The 18527-nt window shown below is 35.9% G+C and overlaps 4 protein-coding genes across 6 annotated transcripts; all 4 read right to left on the bottom strand.

Annotated features, from left to right (window-relative positions):
• Positions 1–821: 821 nt before the first annotated feature.
• On the bottom strand, positions 822–5715 carry LOC143429583 (acidic phospholipase A2 PA4). Of its 3 annotated transcripts, none has more exons than XM_076905246.1 (5): positions 5514–5715; positions 2091–2345; positions 1682–2019; positions 1315–1476; positions 822–1131 (listed from the first exon to the last, which is right to left on the bottom strand). In XM_076905246.1, the coding sequence occupies exons 1-4, from the start codon at positions 5547–5549 to the stop codon at positions 1317–1319; spliced, it is 789 nt and encodes a 262-aa protein (XP_076761361.1). In that variant the 5' UTR covers positions 5550–5715; the 3' UTR covers positions 822–1131; positions 1315–1316. The 3 variants fall into 3 exon arrangements, with proteins under 3 accessions (XP_076761361.1, XP_076761362.1, XP_076761364.1); XM_076905247.1 differs by lacking the exon at positions 5514–5715 and adding an exon at positions 3277–3472; XM_076905249.1 differs by lacking the exon at positions 1315–1476 and having other exon boundaries at positions 5514–5708.
• Positions 5716–7408: 1693 nt separating this feature from the next.
• LOC143429582 (apolipoprotein D) lies at positions 7409–9215 on the bottom strand. The gene is made up of 4 exons (XM_076905245.1): positions 9082–9215; positions 8873–8999; positions 8365–8460; positions 7409–8159 (listed from the first exon to the last, which is right to left on the bottom strand). The coding sequence occupies exons 1-4, from the start codon at positions 9199–9201 to the stop codon at positions 7690–7692; spliced, it is 813 nt and encodes a 270-aa protein (XP_076761360.1). The 5' UTR covers positions 9202–9215; the 3' UTR covers positions 7409–7689.
• A 1044-nt stretch (positions 9216–10259) lies between these two features.
• Cdk1 (Cyclin-dependent kinase 1) lies at positions 10260–13716 on the bottom strand. Its single transcript, XM_076905244.1, has 4 exons — positions 13257–13716; positions 12553–12848; positions 11994–12313; positions 10260–11900 (listed from the first exon to the last, which is right to left on the bottom strand). The coding sequence occupies exons 1-4, from the start codon at positions 13291–13293 to the stop codon at positions 11657–11659; spliced, it is 897 nt and encodes a 298-aa protein (XP_076761359.1). The 5' UTR covers positions 13294–13716; the 3' UTR covers positions 10260–11656.
• A 244-nt stretch (positions 13717–13960) lies between these two features.
• Positions 13961–18044, bottom strand: LOC143429670 (uncharacterized). Its single transcript, XM_076905355.1, has 5 exons — positions 17826–18044; positions 17209–17289; positions 15652–15764; positions 14783–15470; positions 13961–14698 (listed from the first exon to the last, which is right to left on the bottom strand). The coding sequence occupies exons 1-5, from the start codon at positions 18015–18017 to the stop codon at positions 14402–14404; spliced, it is 1371 nt and encodes a 456-aa protein (XP_076761470.1). The 5' UTR covers positions 18018–18044; the 3' UTR covers positions 13961–14401.
• Between the last annotated feature and the right edge of the window lie 483 nt (positions 18045–18527).

Raw genomic sequence — 18527 nt, 5'->3', positions numbered from 1 at the left:
CTCATCTTGAATGGAAGTCTCGGTAAAAAGGAAAGTCAGCCTTGATATGACCTTGAAGTAGCCACATTATTTCATAACAAACTCCAAGAATCTCCTTCAATTAGTTGATCAATTTAGTTAAATTTGGTCTACTCTGAAGATTAATCAATCTGTGTAATTGATAAAACTGTTTGAACAATCGAAGCTAATACCACGCGTCAATTGTATGCATGTTTTCATATGCGACAACAATGGCAATGAATGATATGCAAGAAACGCAAACCTTGTTTCAGTGATATAGTTCTAGTGAAACCTTCCTTTTTCGCGTTTAACGATTTGACAATTATCCAATAATCGTTTGGTATTTCATTTCGAATCTTTGATTTAATTTAAATTTCGCCATAAAAAGAATTTTTTCAATTTTGTACATTCGTAATCAATATATTTATTTTTAGAAGGTTAATCACCTAAATTGTTTTAAAGTTAGATACATGTTAAAAGAGTAATATTGAGCAATAAAATTGTGAAGTGTATTCTGTCGTTGACACAGATTCGATTTGATTGTACATGACAGCCTCGAAGTTTGCATTCTTTTCTTTAAATGTAATGGAAATTTTGTTTGAAATCTCAACACTCTTTGAGCTTTGTGATTACGAAAGAAAAGGCAAAATATATTTTCGCGATAGCACGCGTTCACCTCGCATTCGCTGCATCTGAATAGCAAGGACGACAAGTGTTAACATTTACATAGCCATTCCTCACTTTCAGACTGACAATACCGAGCCCATTTATTCTTTTCGTTGTCCTCGAATCTGTTTATTCGCAAGAACAACTTTATTGAAACACTTCCTTTTAGTTGACATTTTACGGGGAACGGTAAACTGTAACAATATAAATGCAGACAGGTCGAATCAACGTGAAAGAAAAAGAAAGGTCCGCGGCGAGTAACGCGGTAGGAGCGCTTGTGCAATTATCTCTCGCGCATTGGAACTCTATTAACTGGCACCACTTCAAAGACTGTCTGGTCCGTTCTTCTTAAGTTTCCGCAACAGCTAGTTCACGTTCAAGGGCATCAGCGGCACGTACTTGTCGCTAGGTCGGAATTTGTACTGAGAACACAACCGGTTAGACACTGATTCCGCATAACCATTCCTGTAACAGGTCAGCCATACAACAATTGCACGATGAATCGTGTTGGAATTTAAAAGAATTAAAATTAAAAAGATATTAAAACAGCATTTCCCAAGCACCCATAGGCACCAGCACCATCACCACCAATAAAATGCCTGCCATCAATATTGAAGGCCTGTGAAACTGAATTTTTAATAAAATTACATTTAATAAGCGGTCATGCCGAGAAGATAGTCGTGTTTCAGCTTGGCGATGTCGCGCACTGCCTGGAGCAACGATTTGAAAAAGACGATCTTGTGGGAATAATAGTCTCGAGGCAAATCGCTGTACTCGTATCGTGTGGAATTCATCCAGACTATGGGACAGCTGAGAAAAATCGGTGACATAATCGTTAAGAACACACTTAGTTACTAATCAGTTGTAGAGAAATGCTTTTGCATGCACTTCTCAGCAACATGCTGATGGTGCTAAACAAACTGAACTTTTATGGATGAGGTAATAAAAAATTCTGTAAGTACGTAGGAAAATAGAAAGAGTCCATAAAAATGATATTCTTCTCTTAAAAACATACCTCTGCCACTGCGAACAGGGACGTCTTTCCTTGAAGCAAGTCACCTGAATCACGTTGAAGAAAAGAGCACCGAGGGTGTTTGCTACTTCAGAATTAATATTCTGCAGGCACCTACGAAACTTCGCGTCGCAATCGCAGTGTGACCGTGTGAATGGTGAATTGTTGCATATACCATGAATGCACTCGTGTGGTGCTATCGTGATGGGACAATGGTCGTGCTCCCTACAGCAAATATCCTCGGCACGGTGATGGCCAAGGTCATCGTACGACTTCGCCAACGTGCCTGGCCCGCACCATTTCGTGCCTGGGTAGATTAGTCCACCACCTGGAGGCTGATTCTGGTATAGTATAAATATTCATTTTATTATAACATATCGAGGTCTCCAGTCGTGTTAATCCTTTTGAATACCTTTCCCTTGTCACGAGAGGCTTTACACGTCTCTTCCAAATCCGCTACGAGATTACTCGACATTTGTCGGACTTTTTTGGGGTCAGCTCCGAGGACCATTTTCTGGATGACACCACGGTCGGTATACAAGGCACAGAAAGGTGCATCCGCGTTCAGTTCTACCATTCTGGACATGGTGTTGTCCGCAACAAGGACGCTTGCTTCAGTTTCGTCTCTCCAGAGTGCCGATATGAACAGTAGAAATACCGCAAGCATCTATAAGACAGAAACGGATGATCAGAAAGCAATTCACTTTAATTAATATCAAATAGATGTAATCTATTTGCTATATTAAATTTCCTAGTATAATATTGTTTCTTATATCACATTGTCATGTAAAGGCCCTTCACGTGTTCATTTGATACTGATGAATATTTATGCCATGATGCTAAATATATTCTTATTGAAATATTAAATAAGTATGTTAAAATGCCTCACAGAAATAAAATGGATAAGTTATTGGATGCGTTCACTAACACGAAGGTCGTCATTGACATCATTGACCAAAAGTAAAATATGATTTCTTGATAACTGGTGAATTCTATTATTACATAGAATGAGTGTGTTTGATGTTTAATGGTGAAAAAAGCCCTTCGTGCGCCAATCAGTTTCTCCATTCGTGAATCTCTCGAAATAGCACTCGTAGATGAATGTTTCTAATGGGGACAGTGAATCGACGATACGCAAACGTTTCTCAACTCTTCTCAATGACTTTATCTGGACTGTGCAAACAGTTTTTAGTTTCACTTAACCACACAGTATTAACATCTACTCTAAACGTAAATATCTCTTGGCAAACAGAATGTTGATAAAAAATGTACTCTAATTCATAAATTATTGTTTGAAGTCACTGTTGATAACTCTACGGTTTTCCATTAACGCGCTCCCCTGAACAAGGATTGGAGGAGTCCTCCTCAATTATGATGATGATGGCACAAATCTAATGAAAACTGATTATGTTATATGAACAGAAGGTTTTCTTTCTTAATCCGGTATTAATCGTTGCTCGTTGAACTGATCGTTCGAATAGATTGCCCCGCAGGAATTCCGGTCACTTTAACGAATAGGTTGGGGGGTAGATCAATTAAGCGTCGTAGAAGGACGTTCCTTGCTAGCCAGAGGCATCGTGTCCATGACGAGGATTTACCTTGGCTACTCCTTTGACAGACATTCACGATCAACCTGTTTTTTCGCATTTTTCTCTCCTTGACACATTAATCAAACGTTCCATTCGGTTTGTTTTGTTAACTCTTTTACTTTTTTTAAGAGAGTGCATTTGCATATTATATTTTGTGTGGATGTATAATAGATATTACTTAAAAAAAAAGCAGCGAGTAACCATCTTCTTCGTCTACAAATAAGAATATTTAATATTCATGGCTAATTCAGTATCTACATGGACAAGTATTTTTTAAAACTTCCAAGGCAAACAGACTGACGAGTTACATACTGAATGAATTAAGTTCCACTTTACAATTTCAGTTCAGCTAATGTCATTTTAATAGTTAGAAGAATACAAAAACTTTCTCATTACACACTTCCTATACGTTTCTATAATTTTCTACCTGCGTCATCAACCTATTCGCCTAATAGAATAATACTCATGGCAATAAGACAAAAGGCACTTACTGACCATTCAAAGAAACGAAATGTCGCGAAAGCATCCATCATGCGCAATAACGGAAATTTGTATTTTCTTCTTCTACTACGGACGCCAAACTAAAATCCTCTGTCTCCCCTGGATCTCCATCTATCACACACCTATTTATCAAAAAACTAAACACTTCCACATTACATAAAAATCGTTGCATGGAAAATATACAAAACTCACAAGTTTCCTATGAAAAATGCACTTCTCTTCAGGAAATTCTCTTTTAGCCGCGAGAACTGACGATGGAACGAGCAGAATCGTGAATCGAGGACCACTCGACATCTACGATTCGATCGAGGAGCGGACACCCGAAGCAGTGTCCTCGCGGAACGTCGAGCGACTGATGGTGCTTCGCCTTTCTCGAGTATCGTTTCCAAAGATCCTCCAAGGACGATCATTTCTGTAAGGTCGAGGAGAGATAAGGAAGAAGAGACCAAAACCATCGAAGGCTCCTCATCGCGGCTGTCCTTTCCTCCGTCTCGTCGAAACCGCGAAGGAGATTGGAAGAACGAAAACGAAAATACACGAGCCGAAAGATGAGGGCGATGTACGACCTTGCGAACTCTTGTAAAAGTAATCGATGTCTCGATACAGGATGATTTTAAATGGCTTTCAAATAACCTTTCTGCGGATCGTTTTTAACACGATTAAGCAAAGTGAAACGTGAAATCCAAAGGATTTTTGGACATCAATTAATTTACATGGATATGAATTACATGGATTAGACTTATTTGACGACTGTTCTTCATAAACTCAGATAATAATGATTTACTCCTTTTTTTGATTGCGTTATATTAAACTAAGATACACGACCATTAGAATACTGTGATACTCTTTGAAAACCTTGCAACCACTTATTAAAATATAAAAGTGAGAAAAATTTCCAAAGATTACAAAGAGTAGAACATGACCAGCTTAAGCCATGAAATTAAGAATCTGGGTCATGAGGCCTCATCGACGAACTTGTCTCTTGAACCTGCGCCGATTCACACCGAACAACCCTACGATCAACTAGTAAATTAAGCATGATTCAACCAGTCTGACCCACCTTCGTCTATCTACGACAGTCACACTGTTATAATTCGTCATTACACCTTGTTTGACTAACCCTCCGTCAGCAGAATAGCATGAATTTATTTCATTGTTTGTATCAACAAACAATTTTTAATCAGAAATGAGGATACATTTTTATACGATGACTTAAACGATCGCCCTTCTCAGTTGAAAGATCCAAAAAGTATCTATAGAAGTTTTAGATACCTTACCTATAGAATGATTACCTACAGAATGATTAGATAGCTACAGAGTATTATGATGACAGACTAACTCGGTGAAATCGTTCTTTTAACGACACTATTATACCTGTTTAAAAATGAAAATTTCCAAAACCAAGTAAGCAACTGGGATATCTGAAAAAACTCAGTTAATTATTCCATCAGCAGGAACCAATAATAAGCATCACACTGGAGAACATTCTATGGAAAGCACGAATAAAAACCAGATGAGGAGCAGCTGGCAGTAGAATATGATACGTCAAGTGGATCATTTGTAAAAAAAATCAAATAGAATAGGAATGAAAAAATGGCAGTGTAAAGCACAACAAAGTACCATAACGAAGCACCGTGACAAGTGGCCCAAGAATTAGCAAACTAGTCGCTATTCGACGTCAAGAACAATTCGCGAGGAATCATCGCTTGTTGCGATGCACGCGCCGACTTAAATCGATCAATTACCCTCTGGAAAAGTCGTGCACGTGCAATTGTGAGCATGTGCGTAGCGTTGTCCCACCGGCGACAATCACAGAAGGGTGTAAATGCAGCCCTCAAAACATTAAGTAATGGAACGCCGTCGTATTTTAACGAGGAACGTTGGTAACGGCTCGTGTTGGGGCTGGAAAAGACAGTCGTGAAGGAAGTAACGCGCTCGAGACGAGGGAATAACGCGATACTCACTGAAAGAAAACACACGGTGCGCAAGGGGCTGCACAACACCCCACCACCGTCGGCTGCGCGCCCCGGAAACCGCAACGCGACTCGAGCTGCCTGCAGTGCGCAACAACCCTTCGTTCGGCCAACGCCAATCCTGCGAAATCCGCTCCGAAGACGATGAAAATGTATTCGCGAGCGATTCGAGTATTTTCGCTTAAGTGGTTCTTGAAATTATGCGGTTGTAGTCGAAGTAAACGAAGAGAAGATTCGAATCCCTTAATATTTCAAAATCTAAAATTATTTTTTAACTCTCTAAACTTTCGAACTAAAAGTTTGGCACCTAAACTTATAACGGTATGAAATTATATGTACATGTGAGCTTTTAATTGTTGGAATTGAAAAGTGGAGATACTTATTGCGAAAGGATACAAGAGCGTATAGTGATCACCACTACCATTAATATAATGGCTTTGAACGCATCTTAATGGATGTGTAAATCTAGCAACTATTATTGCAGGTTTCAAAGGTGAATACAGTTCCAAGTGAAGGTGTTTCCGTTCGTTCATTTAAAATTCAATCGTAATGCCGGTACAATTCCGCTTCCTCTATGAATATAAAAAATTCTTTTTACGTAGCGTTCAAACAATCGCACGCCAATCGAAAAGCAGACTTTTCGATAATTTCGTTTATCGATTCCCCACGCGTGTCGTTGTTAAAGGAAATATATTTTGAATAATGTATGCGTCTGGAATGTACGCGTCCCGAATGTAACTTTATCCTTTATCTTTTTAAACTAAACAATTTCTGCATCTAAGAATTTGTAAAGTTTAAAATTATATTATACATTTTCAATTAAAAAATCCCAACAAGAAATTAATTATCTTCGAACATTTGATATCAAATATATATTCCAAGACCACCTCCATGTCCAATGAATTCAACAAAAAGGTAAAAAAATTAACAAATTAATAAATACATACGTTTGTATGTGAACAATAAATAATAGTGTGTCCTATCTCAGCCGGAGTCCAATTTCTGCACAAGAGCCTCTTCTATCGATACCACAGGATTACGTATTGTCGAAACAGGGTAATCACCGCAGGATGTCTTCCTTTTTGAACGATTTTGAAAGATTTTGCTTTATAACTCTTCAACGGCCGCTATCAAACTGATCGTTGAAACGGGTCGTCAGGATACTAATATTCCGTGGCATACATATACGAACCCGTGGTCCAGATTACACGGGGGAGATTCCAAATCACGTGATATGTCGCATGTTTGCAACCGTACAACATATAACTTTGACCGTTGTAAATAGATCAAATTAATTTGCCACCGGTACAGGACACGCTGGTAACGTATCTTCCTTCCGCCAGAGATTTTGTAATCGTCCCACCGTATGTTAATATGCTTCGATGGAAACCAATTCCAGCCAATACGATTTTTTTCTTTCTTGAACTAGTCGATGACAGTCGAAAAGGATTGAGGATAATTGAAAACGATGGGAAATTTATCTGTGAACTCATACAAGGTGGATTTTCAGTTTGCTTTAGTTGTTTGATGTTTAAAGTGAATTTAAAAATTACTTACTATATTTAAATTTAATATTTTTTACGAAACATAATTCTTTCGTAAAACGAATCAGAGGTTTCTTCCAAATAACCCAGGTAGATTTTCGTTAATTGATATAAAAAGTGCTCTGTGTCTCCAAGGGGCTTTATTTCATTTCGATAATCACGCCAGTAAAGGATAAAAATATCGTTTTGTTCGTTACATAGTCTTTCGTTCTCGTCCTAAGTCTACTTCTAGTTTACCACAGTTAATAGCCTCCAAAAATTTCATCAAACGATATTATAAAAGAAAACAAGAATGTTCGTTCCCTCGGCAAAGGAATGAACATTAAAAAGGAAAATAGACAAAAGAAGTGTTCATTCTTATCAAGATTAAAGTAACTTTAAAAAGAATTCGTCAAATTTAAAGTCTAAGGAATCCATTCTACTTCATTGGTTTCATAACCCCCCGTAATGGCGGCTCTGGTATTTTCCTCCGGTGTATTGGTATTTCTTGCCTCGCTTCCGGTCAATTTATGATACACATTACTTCCGGCGTTGGCCACCCACTGTACTCCGTCGCCTAATTTTTCGCCAGCCTTCCGAACCGCGTTCCCAAAGCTCTGAGGCGTGAAAGTATTTGGATCCACATTGATATCCAGCGTATTGTTACCCCGCGGACAATCGGTTTGGGAAATGATGCTCAAGTCGAAAGGATCCACACCGTAATTAGTCAGCATGTGACGCAGATTGTCCACGTAGCTCTTGTCCAATTCTCGATGCCTAGAGAGAATCGTTGCGCTTTGACGATGGGCAAACGCTAACTTCTGGCAGGTGAAGATGCCGGCGTAGTTGACATAGTCCGTAGCGAACACTACATGAGACGCACTTCCGGCTACGCCTTCAAATGAATTGTATTGATAATTAAAGTCTAACATAATTGAATAATTTGTTAGCATATTAAACTTATATAGTTCTTTAAAATATCGAATGAAATGATGAAAATTAGTTATCATCCACGAATTTACTTGAGAAGATTTCAAGAACGACCCAATTTTTGTCACTAGAAAATGTTCAAATATCATTGACACGATTGTAATACTTACTAAGCGGAAAACGAACTTGCATTCGAGCAGGCGTGCTTGGTTCCGGGACGCTCAATTCACCAATGTAATGATACTCATGCTTCAATGGCGTAAGACCTGTGCATAGCGTTTCATTACGGATAATTCATCCCACTTGTCAGACAGTTATCCTATTGACATGCTTTTATGACTCCCTACGGGACCCGACGTTCTCCTACTTTATTAATTCAAAAAGCTTTCAACAATACACGTATGCATACGTATCTGATACGATCGTGTAAAAAAAAATCTTGTGCTTTTTGCAGCATCGTCGTGGTTTATTGTTAAAATCGTCCATAGTCAGAATATCGAATCCTAATTTGCAATCTTTACAATTTCTTACATCTATACATTCTTAAACTTAAGTTTGCTTTTGTGTGTTTTACTTTACGAGTTTTAAGTTGAACAAAAAATTGTAAAAGAACATTTTGTAACGGATATTTTCATCGATTAATAATTTTAATAATTTTTTATGTATTATTCATCTTACCTAATATTGGGTGGTCAGAATCTTGAGTTATAATATATTCACCCGGCTCCTCGCCACGAGTATAATTATACGTAATGCATTTGCTAGCAGTTACCGTTTTTTGAATCACGTACCATATACCTAAAAACTGCAATATTTTATATAAAAAAAGAAAATCTTAGTTTATTGCGAATAAGAAACAATGTAACCATCCTGTAGAATAAACTTACTTTATTCATTTGAAATCCCTGCATCGGTTCCACGATGGGACAGACGCCCATGTGGTATGTGTGCGATCTGGTAAAAACAATGCATCCCAACAGGAATACGAACGAGAATAGTATCTTCATCTAAAAGAAGAAATAATAACTGAAATGATAATCTTACTATGCTACTATAATTTCATTTATTAAATAAAAATAGCTGATACCAATTAAGCTTTTATACACAAGGAAAAACCATGGGGAATTATGACAGTATATAAGATCGCAGATTTATTAAAAATACGCGCTTCATACAATTTTATCTCTGTTAATGGGAAATACCAGAATACAGATATATCAATTAAAAATATTCGCATCAGTACACAAAGGACTTTTAAAGCACTTCTGTATAAGGAAGATAGTTGGACTTAAATCTGTCTATATGCCGTGAAGATTAAAATCAACCTCGGTGACCCCAGTTCTTTACTCTGTATGTCTTCTGATTTACCGAGACATAGTCGACAATCTTGTCGAGAGAACAATATATACTTTACGTATCGGCAACGTTAATTAGTATAACTTATATAGTCTAGATTCACATAACTAAGTAATGAGCCAAAAACATGTATTATCCTTATTAAAAGTGCATTAATATATCATTTTTCATAAAATCATAAACGTAAAAGTTCAAATTAAATGAATACATTTTAATAGATTATAATTCATCAAAATTTTATTATTGTTGATCAATGAAAATTAATATAACTACTAAAATATATTATTGAAAATTTAATACAGTCATTGAGCCGCTAGCAAAGATATGTTTCAATCGTGAAAGAATGAATGGGTGGAAATACAATATATAGTTCTGTAAAGTAGGTGCGCTTGAAACGAATGTACTCACTGTAACGTAGTAACGTGGTGTTGCCAAACTCTCAACTGGTACTGTAAACAGTGGCTTCAATGGAGAAGGATTTTATGAGATGTACCCCACTCTCAATCCAATTATGGGTCACGCACACTTCGAATAAGGTAACACGGGTCCGTTCAGTCACGCCGTTTCCAAAGAATCCGACGAAATGAGTCAATCTCTTTTGTTGCTTCTCCTGTTAGTATTTCTTTCTCATTGCACTGCTCTGCAATGAAAAACCATTTACCACCATTACAAAATATTATTTACAATCATTGTGCAATTGTAGTATATGATTTTTATAAAAACATCAAAATAACAAAATTTGATCTTTTGCTTGTAAACAACTTTTATTAAAATATAAGATATTGTAAATAGGTGATACCATATAATATTATTATATTAAATTTATGATTACAGCAGAATCGTGATTAATTCAACCAACTATGAGACACGTTCAAATCATCTCCAAATAATTGAATAATTTTTTACACAATGTTAAACAAAACATGAACATTTTTGTATGCAAAACAATAATTTTCACTACATCGATGTTCTGATAATTGGTGTTCTGCTATATTTCAATAATACCTTCCATATCCAGTAACATACGAGATACAAAAAGAAACGAGATGAAAATTTCTAGAATTCATACATATTCTCTCACAAAAACTGGTTTAATCATGCCTGTTGGACGCTTAAGATGCGGGTACCGTGTGATTCCGCTACACCACTACTCGTGATGAGTCATTTTCATCCATGAGCGAGTCAAGTTGGCCGTTCTAAGAATCGTTAACACCGCGGACGGTTTTGTTCTTCTTTTCTTTCTTGCATATGGTGATATGTAACTTAATTTATACATTATAGAATAAGAGATCGTCACACTGTCACACTGTAGAAAAATAATGGTACGAGTATATGTATAGTCCAATAACTGCACAAGTGACATAAATATGATACGTTGGAAATATCGAAGACTTCTCATGGACCGATACATCGTGGAATGTATCCGAATGAAACATCGTCGTTTAATTTAGAATAAAAGTACAAAAGATATATTTTTTACAATAAGTGTGTGAATTTCTCAATATGATATGTACACATATAGGCAGTAGTTGGCCACTATTATCCTCATTTAAACTCCTTAACAATATTAAGTGTGCTATATTTCTTACAAACTATAATGCTTACTCCAAATATTAAAAAAAAAAAAAGAGCAATTACCTTATTCAATATGTGATAAAATAACACTTAAAAGCACTTACATGAGTGGATAAGTGTGATAAATATAGAAAACGTAGTATGGTAAATCTTGACAAACACACAATATCATCAAATTGTCTCATTAATGAGTTTATGCATTTTTATGCGACGAAATATCACTTCAATCAAACACTTCTTACTCAAACACACTGAGATGACCTACTACATATATATATATAATTAGAAAATTCTATATGCTGTCTAAACGTAGTATCATTGCATATGCAAAACCGAAAATTCTTCATTTGAATTTCTCATACATAATGAGCATAGTCAGGAAAGACAAAACTTAAATTTGCGTTTGTAGGCGCGAATAAATTAGTGTTTCAATTATACCCTGAGAAACATACTTTCCATTGTAGTCACACAATTAAAACCTCAAGACATCTGAGCAAACATACATCCATCATTTCACATTATTCCTGCGTGTTATGCAGATGGTAATTTTGAGACATCCAAATCATTGAAGTAAGGGTGATTCAAAGCAGCTCGCGCTGATATTCTGTGCACAGGATCGTAGACAAGCATCATTTGCAAAAGGTCAATCCCATCTGCATCTAATGTCTTCACTTGCGATTCCAAATTGTTATTTATCCAATTTGGAAATGTGGCTTTATAATCCGATAGTTGGGTTACTCCTGGCCATATTTCTTCAGTAGGTGTCCTAAGTATCCTGCAAGACATATATAATTTACATCCTCTTAAATGGATATTCAACTCAACTTAGTATGTTAGTTACACCTTACACATATCGTGTACAACATACCGAAATATTCTAAACAATTGATCAATTTCACTATCCCCTTGGAATAATGGTTTCTTGGTTGCCATTTCTGCAAAGATGCAGCCTATACTCCAGATATCAATGGCACATGAATATCTGTTAGCACCAAGAAGAATTTCTGGAGCCCTATACCACAAAGTGACTACTTCATGTGTATATACTCGAACTGGTATTCCAAATGCTCTGCCAAGACCAAAATCTGCCACTTTAATCACGCCTGATTTATCAATCAATAAATTCTGAGGCTTCAAATCACGATGTAGTATTCTACGCTTATGGCAAAAGAGGATAGCACGAGTGATCTAAATATAGAACGGAATAAAATACAATTGTCTTATCTGCTTCAGGAAATTCTGTAACATTTGTTAGACCTTTAATGCACAGAAACTTCTAAGTTCTAGTTGCTTTCTATTTCTGAAACTATGATGTAGGTCAAATAGGTAATCTTGCATATGAGATGAAATTACTGTGTTACAAAGGGCTAATTCATGCATTTAGATATGGATTGTATTTTATGTATCAATTAGAAATATTATCAAACCTGATATAAATAAGATTTAACCATTTTTGGTTCCATTAGTTTGCCAGAACCTAAACTATCCATATATTTTTTTAGATCCATAGTAAGATACTCAAAAATAAGATACAATCTAGTCTCTTCCATCAGGACATCCATTAGTCTAACAATATTAGGGTGTGGTAACTCTTTAAGCAAAGAGATCTCACGAATAGCTGTTGATGGCATGCCCTCATCGTCACTCTCCAAACGAATCTTCTTCATAGCTACAATCTCTCCAGTTTTCTTATGTTTTCCCTTGTACACTACTCCATAAGTACCTATAAAAATCTTTTTACTGTAATTCTACCCAAGCACGTTTTCTCACAGCATATAACAAATTGCATCAATAACACGTGAAACTTCCATTTTACAAACTAAAGATACAGGTATAGCGGTCAAGATTATTTATTTAACAGCTTGGACAAACTTCATAATAGTTTAGACACTTGGAAAGTATTCATCTTTCAATAACCTCGATTGAAAATAAAAGCCAACGAAAATGACAAAGTCCAACATCGATTACCATAAATTAAAAATCGATCGATCAATATGTTCCCAATATAAGCTTAATCAAAGCTATTCTATTATTAGAAAAATAAACAAAGCTTTGGAAACCACGCGTTGAAGATAGAACATTAATTCGGGAAACACAAGCTGCAAAGTATTACTTATCCAAAGGCATTCACCTTCGCCGATCTTTTCGATCTTTACAAAATTCTCCATAGTGAATACACGCCGTTAAACCCAAGGCTTGTCGTTCTACCCTTCTAAATCGCAACGCCAAATACAGCTTGAACACGAGAAAATTTCATATATGTTTCACAAACTATTCCAGTGTGCCGTCACGTAACGATCAAATTCAAACGTCGGTTCGCCATATTGATAAATACGTTTAAAAGTTCAGCGTTCGGTTTGCTCCGTAACAAATCGGCCTTGCTCTAGCCAATCCGGACGAATGGTCGCCATAGTTACGCATCTAGTGAAACGCAGGTGTTGCTTATAATACCGCGCTTTTTTACCATGTCGTATTAGCGCTTTACTAAAAATCATAATTATAATCGTAACATGGATCCCATTTCTAATTTAACGTTGAGAAACTTGACAACCTTAAACTTTGTTTGAAAAGTTTTTAATTAGCTTAGCTCAGAGGTAATCAACCCGTTTGCAACAGATGACGTCCTCCGAACCGCCAAAGCCTAAATGGTTATCTACATGTATGACGTAATAGTACGTCGAACTTTTACTCACTAATTTCCTGACAACGAGATCCACGAGATAAAATTTACCAGCATATTTTAATGTTCTTGGTTCACAGAAAGTAAGAATTGAAGAAAAACTTCCACGGGTAATTTTGAAACGTTTATTTAAGAAAAGAAAAAGAAAAAAAACGTTATTCGTGTCAATGTATCTTTTATGTATTTGTACATACAGCATCGAGATACAATGAAATTATCATATAAATTGATGTTGCAAACACGTTTGTAGCGTAAAAAGATTCATCATTTTGCCCACATTTTCCTCTGACGAACAAAAAAATAATCAAAAGTGATCGTCAAGCCGAAGGCACCGAGTCCCTCTTTCAGAGTCTTAATAAATTTATTTCTTCTTTTAATGTTTACAATATAATTACATAACTCTAACAAGATCGTTCAGATCTTCGGCTTAGAAGTTTAGCGATTGCTCTATATGTTACTATATATAACAACTTCGAAATGAAAACTCTGTTTGGCAATCGACCTGACGAGATTACAAAAATTAACGGACAAACATCGTGTTGCATCAGTGTTGGGCGTTGTTAAATCATAACTCATTTTGCCGTTCAAAACAAATTTTATCGAGGAAATTGATAGCCACCAGTGGCATAACCAAGTCCAACGCCTCGCTGCGTATGCGTGGTAGCACGTGCTACTTCGTACTGTTGTTCCATATTATTGAACATTTCTTCTTGTTTTTTTAGTATATCTGGTTTAGCACCCGCTGCTGGAGCAGTTGGTAAATCGTCTTTAATGCCCATCAATCGCTTAAACTTCGCCGTTACTTTTCCATCCTGATCGTGGGTGAATGTTGTTCCCACCCAAGTGTTTGCAGTGGAAGCAGCAGTGGACGTTTTACCTTCGTCTTGTTTCGACTATAGATAAAAATTCAAATTTCAACATGCATATAATTAAAGAGGAAAATTACTATTTCGCTATAAACTGATACTATTAATCACCTTGTTTACCCATAAAAGTTTCCTCTTTTGTATTTGTTCTGCATATTTTCCTTGTGTAGCTGTAGCCAATGGATTATAATAATTCTGCTCGTTTTGAACGCCCGGTGTCGTAGTATCTCCTTCAGGAGCTTTAAGTTCGATCCCTAGTTTCTCTAACTGAGCCAGCTTGTTCCTGCCTTTCTCCTCCCTGTAGCTCATCGTTCGGAACGCTGGAGGCGCCCGCTCTCTCGAACGTGATCTCGACCTTGCGCGTTCCTTCTCTTTATGATAAGTGGTTCGATCGTCCCTATACCTATCTTTGGATCTGTCGTCCCTAGAATGCCTGCGCTCACGTTCCCTGTCCCGATCCCTGTCCCTGCGTCTATCTCTGTCGTTTCTGTCTCGATTTCTATCCCTTCGATCATCGCGGTAATGATGATCTTTGTCGCTTTTTTCCCTGTCCTCGCTCTTCTCGTCTCGGCTCGATCCCAATGAGCTCTTCTCCTTTTTTTTGTCATCATCACGGGACTTTCTATCATCCTCCCGACTCTTTTTTACATCTCTGTCTCTGTGACTACTTTCTCGTTGCCTTCTATCATCGTACGATGATCGTCGTCCTTTCTCACTCATATGTCTATTACGGTCAGATCTATCTCCTCGTTTGTGTTCATCTTTCGTATTCGCTGTGTGATTCTCATGATCAGATCGCCTGTAAAACGATTACGTTCTGCAGGGTATACCACACAGATTCGTATTATTATTCTGTATGTAACATTGTGTGGTAAGTATGTTGCAAGTTTGCTTTTTTTTTCTTTCTCTCTTATAAAAATATAAATAAGCGCTTTAAAAATTAATTTAAGTTCAAAGGACTTACAAACAAACCAGCTTACCTCTGGTCTGAGGAGGAAGGTAATGTTCGGGATGAGTCTGTTTTTGATTGTGCTGTTGGACTGTGTGCTCTTTCACTGCTCGATTCCCTGGACGAATTGTTGTTGTTGCTTTCCTAAAGAGATAAAAATTTATATGCGTTAGTATGCACCTTTCACGTATTCTATTAAATGAAACATAAATTTCAATATACGCAGCAAGTACTATATTACAAATTATAAATATTCTTTTATTTTTAATACCCCGAATCTGGCAAAAATCAATTTTTCACTCACTGTAACTCTGTGCCCTTTGGTTCCAATCCAGTAGTAGGTTTATTTTTACATTATGAAATTCATAAACAATGACTAACCAAATCTTAGTGTATGCAAAAATTGAATTTTGCAATATTCATAATTATCATATAAATGACTACATCCTAATATTTTCTGCATTTAAGAACAATATATTTCACCCTTAAAACTAATAATTATCACAAAAATAAATTTTCTATTCTCGCACATCCTTGGTTGTACTTGATACAAAAGTTTAGTAACCAAAATTTTTGCGGTAAAATATTTGACGGGCGAACGAAACGAAAGAGGAATATGAGGGGCCTCCACATTTATCTGCTCTAGCAGTTAGTATTATATTACCCGAATGTGTTTGTACATGTGGTTTCTTTGATGGTTGATTTTTTGTTAGTGTTACCTTCTTCCGGCTTCCTCTACTCACCTCTATCTTCTGAATAGGACTTGGGGTAGTCTTGAAAGACCCTCACACAGCATAGACCTTGCCGAGGTGCGTAGATATTGTATCATGTATTACCAACAGAGCTACGTGTTAATATTTTCTCACGAAATGGCACTAGTCCCATTTACTTATTATTAATATTTTAAATATCTGATTCTCTACCCTCTCAGTGTTTCTGCCACCTGATAAATCAGGCTTTAGGTCATGTCTCTAACTTCTTTAATTAAGAATTTTTATACTACATTTGAATCGTGTTTTGATAATATTGTAACATATCAATAAATGATGTGAAAATAATGAATAATAAGAGTGCGTTGCATCATAGTGATATAATACTATAATAAATAATACAATATATGATTTTATTAATGAAAATCATAAATTTAATAAAAAAAAATTGTTGTCATTGCGTTAAATATATTGTATTGTATTTATATTAATATTACAAATAAGAAAGATTTAATAAAAGTTGTTTCGACCCACGTATAAGATCACTACGAAACAATTTTTTTCTATTAATTTTAATATAAATAAATATTTTTCTAACTCCCTTGAAACATTCAGTACAAAACAGGTGCAGTAAGAGTGCTATTGTGAAATTATATTTTATTTACATGGTTTTGACATGACCTCCAAAAACCGAGTAAACCTTTTTGTTTTTTTTTTATATTTATATATATATATATATATATATATATATCAAGCATAATACCCTACATGTACATACAGCCCCCATAAAGACACCACATTTTCGTAGTAATTGTCATAACATCTTTTGTACTTAATCCTACGAACAAGACATTTGCAAACATTCAATTTCACTGTACCTCACTCATATCCATTTGTACCGGATCATAATTAGCGTCACTGGCCCTCTTGCCGGTATCACCATGCATCCCATATGGTATCTTTGAAATACAATATTAGCGATAAATGATGTATAAGCAAAGAATTCCTCAAATATTACCAATATTAAGAATTTGTTTCCAATATTACACTAATTATAATCCTACAACAAATTTGTCGATTACTTGTAGCTAAACATCTTATTTAAATATTAGGTACCTGTTGATTAAGTGACCAATAATATGTAAGATTAAATGCAAATATTGTCGATACACTTACAATTAAAGAAGTATAGTAGTAACATATAACTCATATATTAATTAAAATTGATTACTTTATACTATATTAGTTAATGTACACTAATTATCAGTTAATAAATCTAAATCGAGGATAATTAAGTTAAATTTTTATGCATTATAAAATATGTTTGTTAATAATTAAAAAAATGATGTACATTGATCTGAGAAAGTATCTTAGAAGCCATGTCAAGTGTATACACTAAAAAATTTCTTAAGCGTCATGGTTGCCGAAGTGAAGATATAGCATCGATTAATTAATTGTGGAATATTTCGACGTTTGTCATTATGTGCATACTCACCTTTGAATCCTCCGAATTGTTACTATTGTCCCCGTCACTAGCATAATTCGCTAACGAATCCATAATGGCGTGGAAACGGAGCACGAACTGTCCGAAATTGTTGCGACTATCGTGGCGCGTCGATCCTAGACTGCCTTGCGCAGAAACGCCATTGGTTAAGAGTGTTTGCCCAGCACTGTATTGTACTTTCATAGCGCTTCCATCGAATGGGGTTAGCGAAACGGAAGTGGAAAGAGAGAGGTACAGGAAATGCAACCCAAGCGGCAAAATTAGGCGCGAACCCGAAAATTTCGTCCCAATTTCTTTCCATTGATGAGTAATTGATTGAATCTGAATCCTTCGATTTCATAACAACTATTTATTTCCATAATAGAATTTAAATCCATCTAGCGATCAAATAAAACCACTTTTAGTTAAACTAAAGACACATCCTATTTTAGTAAATGCTAAAAATAAACTTATAGAAAATGAATACGTTCTTTTCGGAATGTTCTAAATAATTCGTATGTCCAAGTAAACTTCAAATCGAGCTCTTCAGGTGGAAATTCGAGTGCGTGAACTAGATACTAATTAATTTTGCGACCATATGATACGAATGCAGATTTCCGTAGCACGCAACGATTATCATACCTAAAACAATTACGTAGCATGATAAAATATTTAAAAATCTCTAAACAATTTGAATCCAACGTTTCCTTATGA

This window comes from Xylocopa sonorina, chromosome 12 (genome assembly GCF_050948175.1).
Source record: "Xylocopa sonorina isolate GNS202 chromosome 12, iyXylSono1_principal, whole genome shotgun sequence".
NCBI classification, from domain to species: Eukaryota; Metazoa; Arthropoda; class Insecta; order Hymenoptera; family Apidae; genus Xylocopa; species Xylocopa sonorina.
Note: the sequence above shows the minus strand (reverse complement) of the source record. Positions and strands in the feature narration are given on the sequence as shown.

Bases quoted from the DNA above. Each gene is read 5' to 3' on its own strand.
- LOC143429670 (XM_076905355.1), bottom strand. From the start codon at position 18,017: ATGAAAGTACAATACAGTGCTGGGCAAACACTCTTAACCAATGGCGTT. The intron at 17,290-17,825 runs GTGAGTATGCAC...TGTATTTCAAAG, and splicing joins ACAATTCGGAGGATTCAAAG to ATACCATATGGGATGCATGG. The intron at 14,699-14,782 runs GTGATTAATAGT...TTTTATCTATAG, and splicing joins AACTTTTATGGGTAAACAAG to TCGAAACAAGACGAAGGTAA.
- Cdk1 (XM_076905244.1), bottom strand. From the start codon at position 13,293: ATGGAGAATTTTGTAAAGATCGAAAAGATCGGCGAAG. The intron at 12,849-13,256 runs GTGAATGCCTTT...AGATTTTTATAG, and splicing joins GATCGAAAAGATCGGCGAAG to GTACTTATGGAGTAGTGTAC. The intron at 11,901-11,993 runs GTATGTTGTACA...TATGTCTTGCAG, and splicing joins CAATTGTTTAGAATATTTCG to GATACTTAGGACACCTACTG.
- LOC143429583 (XM_076905246.1), bottom strand. From the start codon at position 5,549: ATGCTCACAATTGCACGTGCACGACTTTTCCAGAGG. The intron at 2,346-5,513 runs GTAATTGATCGA...TCTGTCTTATAG, and splicing joins GTGCACGACTTTTCCAGAGG to ATGCTTGCGGTATTTCTACT. The intron at 1,477-1,681 runs GTATGTTTTTAA...GATTTTTCTCAG, and splicing joins CCCTGTTCGCAGTGGCAGAG to CTGTCCCATAGTCTGGATGA.
- LOC143429582 (XM_076905245.1), bottom strand. From the start codon at position 9,201: ATGAAGATACTATTCTCGTTCGTATTCCTGTTGGGATGCATTGTTTTT. The intron at 9,000-9,081 runs GTAAGTTTATTC...AAAATATTGCAG, and splicing joins AGGGATTTCAAATGAATAAA to TTTTTAGGTATATGGTACGT. The intron at 8,461-8,872 runs GTAAGATGAATA...CGCTATGCACAG, and splicing joins TTCTGACCACCCAATATTAG to GTCTTACGCCATTGAAGCAT.